A 13,655-nucleotide genomic window follows, 5' to 3' on the forward strand; every position below is an offset into this window, starting at 1 on the left:
ATCTGCGTGTTTCAGTCCACAGGCACAACCTGAACAATTTCCTCATATTGACCAGATTGTGAATATCTGATTCTGCCTCTCATAGAGCGAATTACAGCGCAGACTGTGACGTCAGGATATAGACCTATTGTAATAATTATTCATCTTATTATATTAATCAATATTAATAATACCTCATACTCATACTCAGGACCTACAGACCACTCATAGAGACCTAGATTCAAAATGATGTCTATAGCAAAAAAAAAAAAAAACTACATCTCCCAGAATGCCCTGCACCTAGTCACATTGTTTTTCCCAGGGGGTTTTTGCACCTATTTTTCATTCACTAGTAATTCACACTTGTGATTAAACCAACAGTCTTTCATTTGTTGTCTTAACATCGTCTTTGTGATTCTAAAATAACTGCACTTGCATCTGCTTCCTGCTTCTTCACACGAGACATACTGAAGGAATGCCACCTTGCAAGCTGATACAATTAAGGCATTGTACTTTAAATCTGAAGGTTGCGAGTTCAAAACCCAGCCACACCAAGCTGCCACTCTTTGGCTTCTGAGCACGGCCCCCAAACCCCATACATGCTCAGTTGCATGAATAAGATCATATATATATATATATATATAAACTTCTTCAGCAGTTTGAGCTACAGGAGATCGTCTGTTGGATCAAACCACACGGACCCGCCTTCGCTTCCCACGTGCATCAATGATACTCGGCCGCCCACGACCCTGTCGCCGGTTCACCACTGTTCCTTCCTTGAACCACTTTTGATAGATTCTGACCACTGCAGACCAGGAACATCCCACAAGAGCTGCAGTTTTGGAGAAGCTTTGACCCAGACGTCTAGACATCATGATTTGTTAAACTCGCTCAAATCCTTACGCTCGCCCATTTTTCCTGCTTCTAACATCAACTTTGAGGAAAAAATGTTCACCTGCTGCCTAAGAAATAAATCCACCCACTAACAGGTGCCATGATGAAGAGATCATCAGTGTTCTTCACTTCACCACTCAGAATGTCAGAACATCATAATGTCATGCCTGATCAGTGTACATCTTAAAAATGTCAGTTTTATCAGTTCAAAGTGATTCGATTTATATTTGCTTTTTGTTTCTCTTGTTTGCTTTTATAACCTCTACTGTACTGTATTGTCTGAACAGTTTCTGGATTCTCTTAGTTATTATAATATTCTCCCAAAATTCCCTAATTTCTTCAAATATCTGTCTTTACTCATCTTTAAATGGGGTCTGAAAGCCAAGACGCTTTGCTTTTTTTGTTCTTTTTAAACACTTATGTTTCATGTTTGTTTATTTTAAAAACAAATACATTCGTATTGTATTTTCATTTTGTAATTTTATTTCTGAATGTGCAAAATGACACATATTTTAATAATTTTAAGTATTTCAGCCCACAAGGTTCCAAGGAAATTATTAGAAACGAGACAGAGAGTAAGAGATACGATGGCGGAAACTAAAGGGAAGGATGAAAATAGACATAGGATTTGTGAATGCTTGGGAATGCAAACTAAAGTACAATGTAAGTCGTCTTTAAAGTCCAATTATGTTCCTTAACAATGTTCCTGTGCAGTTATATTCTACTGAAACATGCAAAAGATTTCCCAGTGCCATGCATCTGTGCCATCAGGCTTTAGATTAGTACCTGAGCTTCTGACGAGTGATGGATGTGTTGGTTTAGAGCGTTGCATATTCATGCCATCCACCCACTTGCTAATAAAGTTCATTTGCATCATGGTTACCTTCTGTTACAGGGGGCTTCACGCTCAGTTTGTCTGAATGAAGCAAAAAAAGAAAAGAAAAAAAGAGGACAGAAGGGTGAAACAACTTGTTGAGGCCTATTTGACAGGAGTTCAGAATCGAGGATCTGCGTCTTAATGGGTGAACTAATTACATCCACAGTAACACCATCTGTTCAGACACGACAAGAAAGACGACTGAGCGTTCACGAGCGAGCATCTGTACATCTAGGGTTTATGTGTGTTCATCAAAAAAGAAGAGAAAATACAAATGGAAAAACAGAAACGAGAGAAGGAAAGACAGGAGATGAGAACAAGCTCTCATTAGGAAAAGTGAGAGGCTGCAGGGGGAAGGGCCTGATGCAGAGCGGCGAATGAGCTCGGCGGTCGTGTGAGGTTGGCACAGTGCCATCCACTCAGCGCGGGCGCTAGCGAGCGAGTGTAGGCACGCGGGCATCAGGGAGAGGAAAGGGAGGAGAGACAGAAAGAGAAAGAGTCGTCAACCAGCTGGCATCACTAACAGAGAAGTGATTTGTGAGGTTGATGGAAGAAAGGAAGTTGGGAAAAGTTCAAGGTGCTTCCGGAATTCATCAAAAAACTTTTGGATGTTGGTGTTTGCACAGTGTGACGAATATGTGTGGTTCAGTACTACAATGTTTTGTGTGTGTGTGTGTTTTTTTTACAGAGATTACTGCCATTTTGGGAAGATCTCCACATCTGTGAAGACCTCTCCGAACGTTCTGTGTGGCATCGCGGTTCTTCTCCGCGACATGCTAATCCGTATCGCGGGCGCGTGATGCGGTCGCATGCCTAAGTATTTCTCGTTGCATCTTTGTGTTGGCACCTCAAATTAGCACTTGCTAATGTTCGGCGGTGTGCCAGGTTCTCCCTTGTGCCGTCTGGTGCCAGAATCGTGGCATCGTTTCAGGAATGGCACGGTGCCAGAGCATCTCCGCGGCGATGGCTCGTGACACGTGCCGCTTGGCAAAGACAAAGAGCCCGAGGGACAAGAAACAGAAAACAAAAGAGCGACAAACACTCTGATCCGACAGCTTAATTAACACCAGTGGAGTTTGTTGGGTTAATTAGGGTGACAGATTTCGGTCGTGATGGAGGAATGTGGCAGCAACGAGTGCGAGAATGGAAAACGATGGGCGGGTACAGATCCGTGAAGGAATGCCGGCGATATGCCAGGACTGTGAGTCGAGCTGTGCCCTTGGCAGTCTGGTGCCAACGCTGTGTAGCACGTACTGGGATAAACGTTGCTTCATCAACAGATGTGTACGATCTTAGCTCGTGGAATGTGGGAACAGTTTGAAAATGGGGGAGGAGACAAAAGCGCCTGGGAGGAGAACCAGGAAGGCCTTGGATTTATTACACAACAATGATTCAGCAAAATGGAGACATCATGTAATGGTTGCACTTTTTTGTTAAAGGTAATCAGTCGACTGGATTGACAACATGAAGGATAATCTCTCCAGCAGGATTGGAGTTTCGTTGGGACTTCTCCAGGTGTTGATCATGGAAAACACTTGAACGTTTATTAGGAGACCAGAGCACTTCTCGGCGCCTGATGACCCTCTGCTCAGAGAATCAACGTGAACATGTAGTCACTCCGAGATCCTCCGAGATCCGCACTCTTAATGTTTGGCATGGCTTCAGTGTATGAATAATGCACATTTCTTTTTCTTTCCCTATCTCTTCATCCTTCACTCTCATCTCTGTACTCTCAAAAGGGAGGGATTTCCTGACATTCGTGCTTTCTGTTAGAACGTTGCGTTGGCATCACCTCGCCACGTCCAGGGTCTGAGAGCAGCGACTGTCAGAGGCGAACAATTTATTTTGGAATTTGCATTGTTTATCGACGGAAGCTCGCTCACGGCGGCTTGAAAAACACACGTTAACGACCTTGCGAAATTAGCGAACTCATTCGTCATGCCTGAAATTTCTTCTTTTTTTTTTTTTTTTTTTTTTACCGTTTGAGCAGGATTTAAGCGTGGATATGCTAATCGTGTCGCGTTAATGAGGTTTGGATCATCAGCGTTCTCCTTCAACGCGGCTGGGGATCTTAATTTCACCTCATCTTCATTATGCAAATGGATTTTAAAAGGAAAAACATAAAGGGACGAACATAAAGGGAGGGTGCAGCCAAAATAGAGACAAGGGACAAGTAGGGAGATGAGAAAATACTGCTCAGAATGGTGGGTTTTTCTGCTCTGATTTAAAGCTCAGGCGAATTATTCTTGTTCGTTCACGACTACCAACATGGAGGATTATTCTAGAGGATACTTTTGCTCTTTCCAAACAAACGCCAACACCCCCAAGCCCCCTCCCACCTGGATACGACTGTTGCACCAGTTGTGTGATGAAGGGGCAGAACAGAAGATGGAATTAACCAAATTAAAAGGAGGGAGAGAATGGTTAATATCCTGTGCTTAATCATCGCACATGAGATTGGCTGTACGCATGTCTCATTTGCATCTCATTAAATTGCACCTGCTGAAAGGGGGAGGAGAGTGAAGCTGCTTTAGAATAGAAATAAGGCAGCTCTATTGGAGATATGACTTGTAGCTAAAATACATAATCTAAATTCACAACTGTGCTTTTTTTTTTTTTTTTTTTTTTTTTTTGCGCATGCCGAATCAATTTCAGGGGCTTTATAATTGTTTGGGGCTCGGATTATTGTTGTTCTTGTTTTTTTTTATTTATGTATTTTCCGGGGAAGCCCTCAAACCTATGACATAACATGTCCATTCTGTACATTGCTTACATAATAGGGAAAAAAAAGATTGATTTGGTCTTACACGATGAACAAAGAAAAGCAAATACGTTGCCTATAATCATATCAAGGTACGATAATTCCACATGGAATTTTTTCGGTTCATGAAATTATGTTAAGGAGATGTAAAACCCCTGATGTGTGGCTTGTGGCGGCCGCTGTAATGTATGCGCGATTAGTATGCAGCTCGGTGCGTTCTTTAATAGAAGTCCGGGTGAACACTATTGTCTCTAATACTAAAATGTGCCATCTGCCCGGCTGCTGAGGCTGGCCTTTCTCTTTTGTGATCAGCACAATGGGCCATTCTGCAACTGGACATCCACACATAGCTAAAATAAATCACGCCTCGCTCTGCAGGCCGAATACAAGCAACATGAGGAAAAGAGGAATCTGGCAAAAGCATGTGACTCATGTAAACAATAGTGATGCTGATAATAAAAAGAGGAATATGAATCCTTGACTTTGTTCATTCCTAAGAAAAAAAAAACAACACAAAGATTTTACACGCATTTCCATAGATAACGTCTAAAACAAATAAATGACCAAGCGTCAGTTGTGACCTTAATGTAATTACGCCCTGACGGATGTATTTAAATGTGTGTGTAAACAATGAGCTGGGAGAAGTGTGTGTATGATAGAAACGTCTGCATCGATTACCCGCTATGAATGTGAGATGTTTAATCTCGTTAAAAATCTCATGCCTAAATTAGACTCCCTCAGCAGCTTTTTAAATTGGGCTATCCATCATGCATAATGAAGAAGTGACAGTATGTGTATGTGTATATGAGATGGAAAGGAAGGGGGTGGTGGAGGTGGAGGGGGGGTACTAATATAAAATTATATTAAAATATTCGCGCGTTAGGTCTTCCACCGCGAGCGGAGCGTAGGCTGAATACGGTGAATGATATTGCAACAGTCTTCCTGAATCACAATTAGAAAAAACACAAATCACTTCCCAGTTGCGAACTGTGGAGCGTGGAGTCTGGATAGCGTTGACAAATACCAGGCACGAATTGGGAATTTACTCGAAGAAGGAAAGAATGAAAGAAAGGGAGAGAAAAGAAAAGAAACTAGAGTAACACATGTGGTGCCTGGCAGCCACCTGGTGAGATGTCATGTATCATTTAGTGTATGTTTGTCTGGCACACTTCTCACTGTTATCAACCCCGGACAGAGCTAAACATCTACTATTACTATGCAGCCGGCTTTTCTCATGCTAATGAGCTCCTCCACCCTCCCCATCTCCACCCTCTACACCACCATGCTCATATTTCCCAATTCTTACATTTACTACTGCAACCATTTTTGTTTTTCACCTCAGTGTCTCCTCGCTGTAACTTCTGAAGCCCTTTGCTAATCTTTGCACCTGAACATTCATCCATTGTGGCTCTCTCCATGCTGTGGCTACAACGCCTGTCTCTCAGCTCTTTACACACACACACACACACACACACACACACACACACACACACACACACACACACACACAGGGTCAGAGATTTAACATAATTTATCACATCAGCATCAGTGTGAGATATTCACGGTGGCCACGCGCAGCCTGTTCACGCTCCTGCTGCTTCTGATTAGCATCTCATTTCACACGGCTGACTTTCCAAAATAAATAAATAAATAAATAATAATAATAATAATAATAATAATATTAATACACCCCCCCCAGCCTTGTTGTTTTGCTCCTGCTGAGCTTAACCCCAACAATATATAGATGAAAAATCATATTTTTAGTGTTCGTGTACATTATATTAATAATAGTAATGTGAATAAATAATAAAACACTGCTACTAATAGTACTGCAGGGTAAAGCAGGCCTGACACTTCATACAAACTTCATACGTGAACAATCACAAGATTCAGCCTGGTTTTTAAGAAATTTTTTCAGTTTGCTATTAAAGTTTTTTCCACAGTTATAATTTATTTTCTATTTCGTGAACGTCACGTTTTATTTTTCACATTTTAACCCTTTCTGCACAAAATATATTTGTATATGATTTTCCTCCACGTTTATTCTTTTTAAATTCTAAATATTTTATGATTTTTTTCACACTTGATTTACACACGATAAGATTATCCTCTCACAAAGTGCGTGTACTTTCAAATCAATAAATTTGTACTTTTTTAACGTGTTTTTTTAAATGTCGACTATCGTATTTCTTTCTTGATCACGTGACCAAATCATTGCCACGATGTCACGTGGTGTTTTACTTGAACTCCGGACACGATTTTCTCGTTTCCACGCACCGTTCACACGTTGTCACGTGTGTTTTCCAGGCTGTGTGTTGAAATAAGAAAATTTACTCACAGAAGCACGTGTGTAAACTGGGTCACGTGTGAATGGGGAGGTGAGGTTTCTGTAAAATAGAGATACGTTATGGATAATTACACCGTTATGTCCATGCTTCCTTGTCACACTGTTTTTCCAGCTTGATATAACCTACTTTTTTGCGTTTTGCATTCTACACATGAAGCTCGGTGACTGTGTGAACATTAGAGACCGAATCCATTAGAGTTTATCTGAGAATCAGGAAAGGCCCGAGCCCCTGATAGATGAGCAAATCCAGTTGGCCATTAAAAAGTCATTTCAGAGACAGATAGGCGGCAGGTTCTTCCTACGTCTAATACGGGAAACTAATGCTCTCAGAGGGAAAGAGTGAATAAAAAGAGAGAGAACGATAGAGAGAGAGAGAGGTTAAAAAACTCAGAGGTTGTGGAAATTTCCGGACATAAAAAAGACAACTGTATGTGTTATAGTGTGTGTTATTGTAGAAGTTTAAACAGTACCCACACACACCCCTCCCAATCATACCAGGACTGTGCTGTTGGCATTTAATGAGCAGGACCTGGTGGAGCATCTAAGCTCTGAGAAGATCATAATAATATGTGAAAAAGAAGGTAAAAAAAAAACCCGGCTTCAGTGAAGAGAGACGACATGGAGCACAGTACACACTTGGCCAGTTCATTAATGACTCAACTGAAAAATAATGGCGATGCCAGCGCGAGCTAATCTTCTGTGCAAAGCATATCATGAGATCAGAAGCGAACAATATGCAAACATGTAGCACGTGATGAAACCTTCATTAATCCACTGGATTATTAATATTATAAAGAAAACTTTTTTTTTTTTTTTTTTTAGAATATACACATACACATATGTATGTTGGCGGTTGATAGAAATAAAACATCCAGCTGTGAATACGAGGTTCTGCGACTTTAAAACGAAATGACATCGCGAGGCTCATGCATAAAGATGAGCTGGCCTTTCTGCACATGCACCATAGATCATATATCAGCAAAAGCCATCTATCAGAGGCAGAGAGGAGCTGAAATCACCACCATGGCCCTGTCTTGCCCAATATTAATACCAGAGAAAGAGGGAGGGAGGGCGGAATGGAGAAATGGAGGGAGGAAGGGAGGGTTACAGTCATGCAGCATGCTCCCTTTTTCTGCTTCCTCTCACCGCCGCTTATACCAGAAGCACCTCTACCTGAGATGGGTAATCGCTCAAGATGCATTTCACCCACTGATCAGCATGAGCTGTGAAATTAAAACTCATCCATCATCGTTTTACAGGCCCGCTGCCAGAAAATTGAGTAAAGATGACGAGAATGAACAGCTCCTCAAGAGGTTCGTCCGAACGTCCTACAAAACATCAATTACCTCCAGTTCTTCATTTGAGACTCTTCCCTAAAACCTGATTTACAATTCATAAGCAGTTCCGAGTACCTTCCAGATTATCTTCAACCGCTCGTTTGGCTCGGACTACACAACGCTCAGGCGTAACATGTCTGCCGGAACAACGCACAAAATGTCTGCCGCATCACGCGAGCTCGTCCGGATCTCAGCTTCAGGGGAGTTTATTTAAAAAAAAATCTTGGGCCATAAAGACTATTACAAAACACGGCTGGTGAACAGCATCTATTCACACGAGGCCGTTAATATTAATAATATCATCCTCGCTCAAAGGAAACTCATCTGGTTAAATGTCACTAGTTTAATTAACGACTGGTCTTGGCTGACCTCGGCAGTAAGAGAGGTCCTCTAATGCTAATGCCATGCAGGCAAACTGGAATAATTTAGCATGTTAAACACAAAGTCAATTAACCTTCTGCAGTAGCCAATGACACTCTTCCTGCTGGCCAACCCCCCTTTTACGTACAGACTCGTCTCTGTCTTGTGATGCTGATGAGGGGATAAACAGCTTAAGGACTCATTAGGGATTAAAAAAAAACATGCTTTCTCCAGTGCCAAGCCATAATGGGTGCGTATTGATTACATTTAAACATGGGACCTGGATTAAAGCGTGTGCACTTCCTGCCTTAGCGCAGGTATTAAAAATGTTCATACAGCTAGCAAGTAAAATTCATCCATCTTGGGCATTTTTTCCTTCTCCCCATTACCCATGATTCTCTGGCTGACTCGCCCGCTTTCATTTCTGTGGCGATGTCTGATCCTATCGGATCAGTATTTGATTTCAAAGCCTTTTTGAAGGCGCTGATGTGGAAACAAAGTGCCTGTGACTGACTGCTCTCTTACAAACACAATCAACCACTTGCTTTCAACCGAAGCGCCTGTTTCTAGTGTTCCCCCACAGCCCCGACCCCTCCCCCCTTCCCCTCTGCTTCCATCTTAATGAGATGCGAAGAAATCATTTGGAGGTGAGATGTAATTTAGACCTCATCTCCCAGCACCCCAACAGGCAATCACACACACACACACACACACACACACACACACACACACACACACACACACACACACACACACACACACACACACACTCGCGTATGCACAAGAATAAAGCCAGATAAACGTCTGCATTCTATTTTACTGCAGTTGCAGCCTCAGCTAACATGAAAAACCATGTCTCTCTCACACACACACATTTGTCTTACAAACATTGTAAGGACCGTCCTTTAAATTACTAACACAGATCAATTTTATGCTACAGATAAATCTAATCTACTTTTTATTTCAAACAAAGCTTCAGTTGTTGTTTTTATTTTTCTTCTTGGTGATCAAACAAATCGTGCCAAAAATGTTGGATATTCCCATCCTTGTGAGGACATCCGGTCCCCACTAAAATATTAAAACCCACATACACACAAATGCACGTTCGCACATGAACTTGAATTTCAGTTTGAACCGTAGCTCGATTGATTTTGTCTCAGTTTAACCTTCATTGATTTCCAATCCTCTTGCCAATCGGCCGTTTCCTACAAGTTCATTGTACAGTAATCTGGTTACTGACAAGCAGATCAGCAGCATTAGAAGACACTCTTACAACCTGAAATAAACGAGGACTGAAGGTCTTTTCATTTTATCCAAACGGAGTCTGAGGAAGTGTTCTAAACCGCAGCCCCTTTGCTAAGACCTTTGAGCAGATTCGCGTTCAATGGTTACTATTTTGCAAACGCAACAACCAGAACTAAATTATGGTCTAGTAAAATGAAACAGACTTTATTGAACTTGAATGCTTGGTATAAGAGAGGACAGGAGAGACACTAGCCCAACGACTCGCATGATAAACACAAGTGCATAATGAACATGTACATTATTTGGCAATTGCAACAGTAACAACATTCCCAGGAGCACATACAGTAAACAAAGAGTCTTTCACATCAAGTCCAGACTCGGATAGGAGAGTACACGGAACGCTCCCCTACTCAGGAGAACATGGAGGGGGAAGGAGAAAAAAAATATATATCATTGAAACAATGTGATATTTGGAATGCAAACTTTGTATAAATATAACATCATTGGTTTTTAAACATTTGTTGGTTCAGTTTTAACATTGGTTGTTTCGAAGAGGAGGAAAGAACATGGGTGTTATGTTGATTTATTCACAGTCTTCACAGTAGTCTTGGGAGTGTGTGGGCAGAGCTGCAGCGAGATGAAGGGACGGGGGGGCTCTGGCTACCGTCTGTAGTCATTAAAGCTTCGGCAAAAAAGCGAAATCAAGCATGCATCTTAGTGTCAATACAAAACTACATTAGCAGCACACTGTGTTTCGTCAAAAATAAATCCCAGTACATTTAGTAGAACAGATAACTAAACAAACAAACAAACAAACAAAAAAAAAGGGATAAAACAAACAAGACAAAAATGACAGGCCAGTCACGGAGACGTTAAAGTGAACTCCATCTATTTTATAAACTGCAATGGCTGAACTACGGTTCTGTCCCATACCCTCAGCAAAGAGGCTTCGGGGTTTTTGGTTTTTCGGTTTGTTTTTTTATATATACGAGGTCACAAATGTTATTCTCCTAGCTGGCACCATCATCTAAAAAGGTTTCCATTCCTTAAAAACAGTAATATTTTTTTTTTCTCAAATATAGAGTTTTCCCCATCCTTTGTATGCACCAATGGTACGTTATCTTTGGATTTTTCCATTAAAGCAATATTGAGAGTTATTGTATTCATCAGTTACATTATTGTTGTTGTCACCATATATGGCAAGTGCAGAAACATTCAGAAAAAAACCCAAAAACAAATACATTGCTAAAGAGGAGTAAGAAACTACATTTCAAAGTAAAAAAGAGGGAGTTAGAGTAAAGAGGGTAAAAAAGTTTAAGTGCACAAATTAAAGGAGTTTAAAAGACAACCAAACGAAGAACATTTCTTAAATCTGCATCGAAAGAAGTTCATTTACAGATAAGGTCTTTTCACTTGGCTCAGTGCAGGAGGGAAAGGTTGTACAGTAACAATGTCGAACCACATTAAAAGGGGTAAAATGTAAATTTAAACATTGGCATGGCTGGAAGCAACCTCAAGTGTCTTTGACAGGGAAGGTACAAAAATTAAATATACAAGTCATTTCTTTTCAATCTACCATACACTTAAGTCATTGAATTCAACAAACTACGCAACACCAAAATGTCAATACATGTTTCTATCATTAACACAATGCCCCACCCCTCCCACCCCACCCCATAAAAATCTATCCTTTTGCTCACAATTAAAGTCTGCATTACTCTTTGTGTCTGGACAAACACTTGTCCAATATAGAAAAAAAAACATTTATAAGATGACAATGCAAACCAGTATGTAACATTTCCAATACTAACAATCTTTTTAGGTTTTTTTTTTTTTGTTGGGTTTTTTTTTGGATTTCAGTTTTTTTTTTCTGTTGGTATGCATCTACTCTTTTTTTATTTTTTTCCCCAAACACCAATTTTCAGTAGCAGAAAAAAAAAATTAATACATGTTGACCTGAGAGTCGACAACATAAAAATACATTACATTAGTTTAGTGAGCCAATATTACATTATTTAAACAATTTGAAGCGTATTTAAAACGAAGAAGAAGAAAAAAAAACAGACTTTTGGTTAGTTAGTCATTAGGTAATTATAAAACCATCTTAGGTTCTACTCCAGTCCTTAGCTGTGCACACTTTAGTTTCCAAACAGTGTTTACGTATTCTCAAGTTTAAATTGACCAGCATATTGACGTGAGAAAACATTCTACTGACACTTTTTTGGTTACAAGCATTGGAAACGTAAGGTATATCCTACAGGATCCAGTCCATTTAAAAGTCTTTCCATCTATCACTAGGTTCTTGTTCATGTTTTCTTCCATCATGGTTTCCAGTTGTTTTTTTTATTATTTACCAACGCAATAAGTCTGAAGCAAGGCAGATCAAATTACAGCCATAACTGCAATAGTCTGCATGTAGCCTTTGGCTGCAGGATACTATGTGGACTTTTTCTCCTCTGCTGCTCCATCATTGGTGCAACAACCACTAGCAGAGTCTGTTGGTTTTAAACTAATTACATTGCCAATCAGGCATGAGGTAACAGTTGAGTGTAAGGAAACTTGTACTGAAGAAGAGGCTGGGGTACAAGCGAATTGTGCTGCCCCAGATAAAGCTGTAGAAGTTGATGGAGTTTGGGAACGCTGATCTGTTGGTCTGGATAGGCAGGAGATGGCAGAGGGACTCTCTGAAGCGGACTGCTTGGGCAGAGATTTTGACGGGGATATTGGGTTGCTCAGAGGGTTCGGCTGCGAGGTAGATGAGGGACTAATGTGAGGTAAGAGGCGAGAGGCATGCTCTTTGGCATTCAGGTGCTCCACTGCTCTCTGTCTGTGCTGACGGTTTTCCAGGTGCTGGATGAGCTCTTTATTCCCATTGAGAGAGATCTCACAGGCAAGGCAGTCATATAGACTAACTTCCTTGCCTCCTTCTCTAGATGTCCCTTTGGAGACGATACATTGGCTATTGTCCTGCTTTTTAATGGTTCCAGAATAGAAGGAAGAAGAACCTTCTACATCCAAGCTGGTTTGCTGCTCTGCTGGTTTGGATAAGTTCAAGACAAGGTCTTTGTTAAAAGCCATGTCCTGAGAGTTTGTTGTAGCAGAGATTTGGCTAGCTTTTGGTTTTTGCGATTGCTGCATTAGTTGTTTTTTTTGGAGCTGCAGCCTGTGATGCATTAGTGCACCCTGCAAATTGTGCTGATATTGTTGGAGAATGGAGCCTGGGGACAAACCCATTAAAGCCTGTGGCAGGACCGGGCTATACTGAAACATGCTGTCCATACCAAACATAGGTTGCAGAAAGCTTCCAGTGAGAGCTGTGGGAATCTGTGGAGAGAACATTGAAGGGAATCCTGGCATAAGACAGGGCAGGAGAGGATTCTGGATAAAAGCTGTCTGATCTGTGTTTCCTACTGCTTGCTGAGCCTGGAGCTGACCTGGGTCAATGCTGTAGTCCTTAGCAGGTTTTGGTGTAGATGCAGCTGGTGTTAAAGAGTCTTGTTTTTCCTTACTGATATAATGGTTTGAATGAGGTGCACCGTCAGCAGAAGCCCTTTCATGCTGTTCAGGGGGATTCTTGCCATTTTCCAAGTTGCTCTCTTTGGATAGCTGGAGTTGCAATTCTGACTCTATAGGCTTAGAGGATGAGACAGAGTTGTTTGCGCTGACTGGGCGTTTGTCAATGGCAGCTGACGTGGATGATGAAGACGAAGTCTTAGGTTTGCTAATCAGTCCATTTGAAGGGAGATCAATAGGATCTATTCAAAAGTAATAAAAATGACATTTTTAGTCATTAGTCAAAATAAAAAGCAGTACATTTTAAAGTCATGTTTTTTTTTACATCTAACAATAACAATG

At 41.0% G+C, this 13,655-nt stretch overlaps 1 protein-coding gene across 1 annotated transcript in view; it reads right to left on the reverse strand.

Moving 5' to 3' along the window:
* Positions 1 to 9,977: 9,977 nt before the first annotated feature.
* Positions 9,978 to 13,655, reverse strand: part of zfhx3a (zinc finger homeobox 3a) — a 32,357-nt gene continuing 28,679 nt past the window's right edge. Inside the window, exon 9 of the mRNA XM_083552799.1 lies at positions 9,978 to 13,555. Within this exon, the coding sequence (XP_083408925.1) occupies positions 12,237 to 13,555 (1,319 nt within the window). The 3' untranslated portion in view covers positions 9,978 to 12,236. The remainder of the gene's footprint in view (positions 13,556 to 13,655) is intronic.

This window comes from Silurus aristotelis, assembly GCF_946808225.1.
Source record: "Silurus aristotelis genome assembly, chromosome: 10".
Lineage (NCBI taxonomy): Eukaryota > Metazoa > Chordata > Actinopteri > Siluriformes > Siluridae > Silurus > Silurus aristotelis.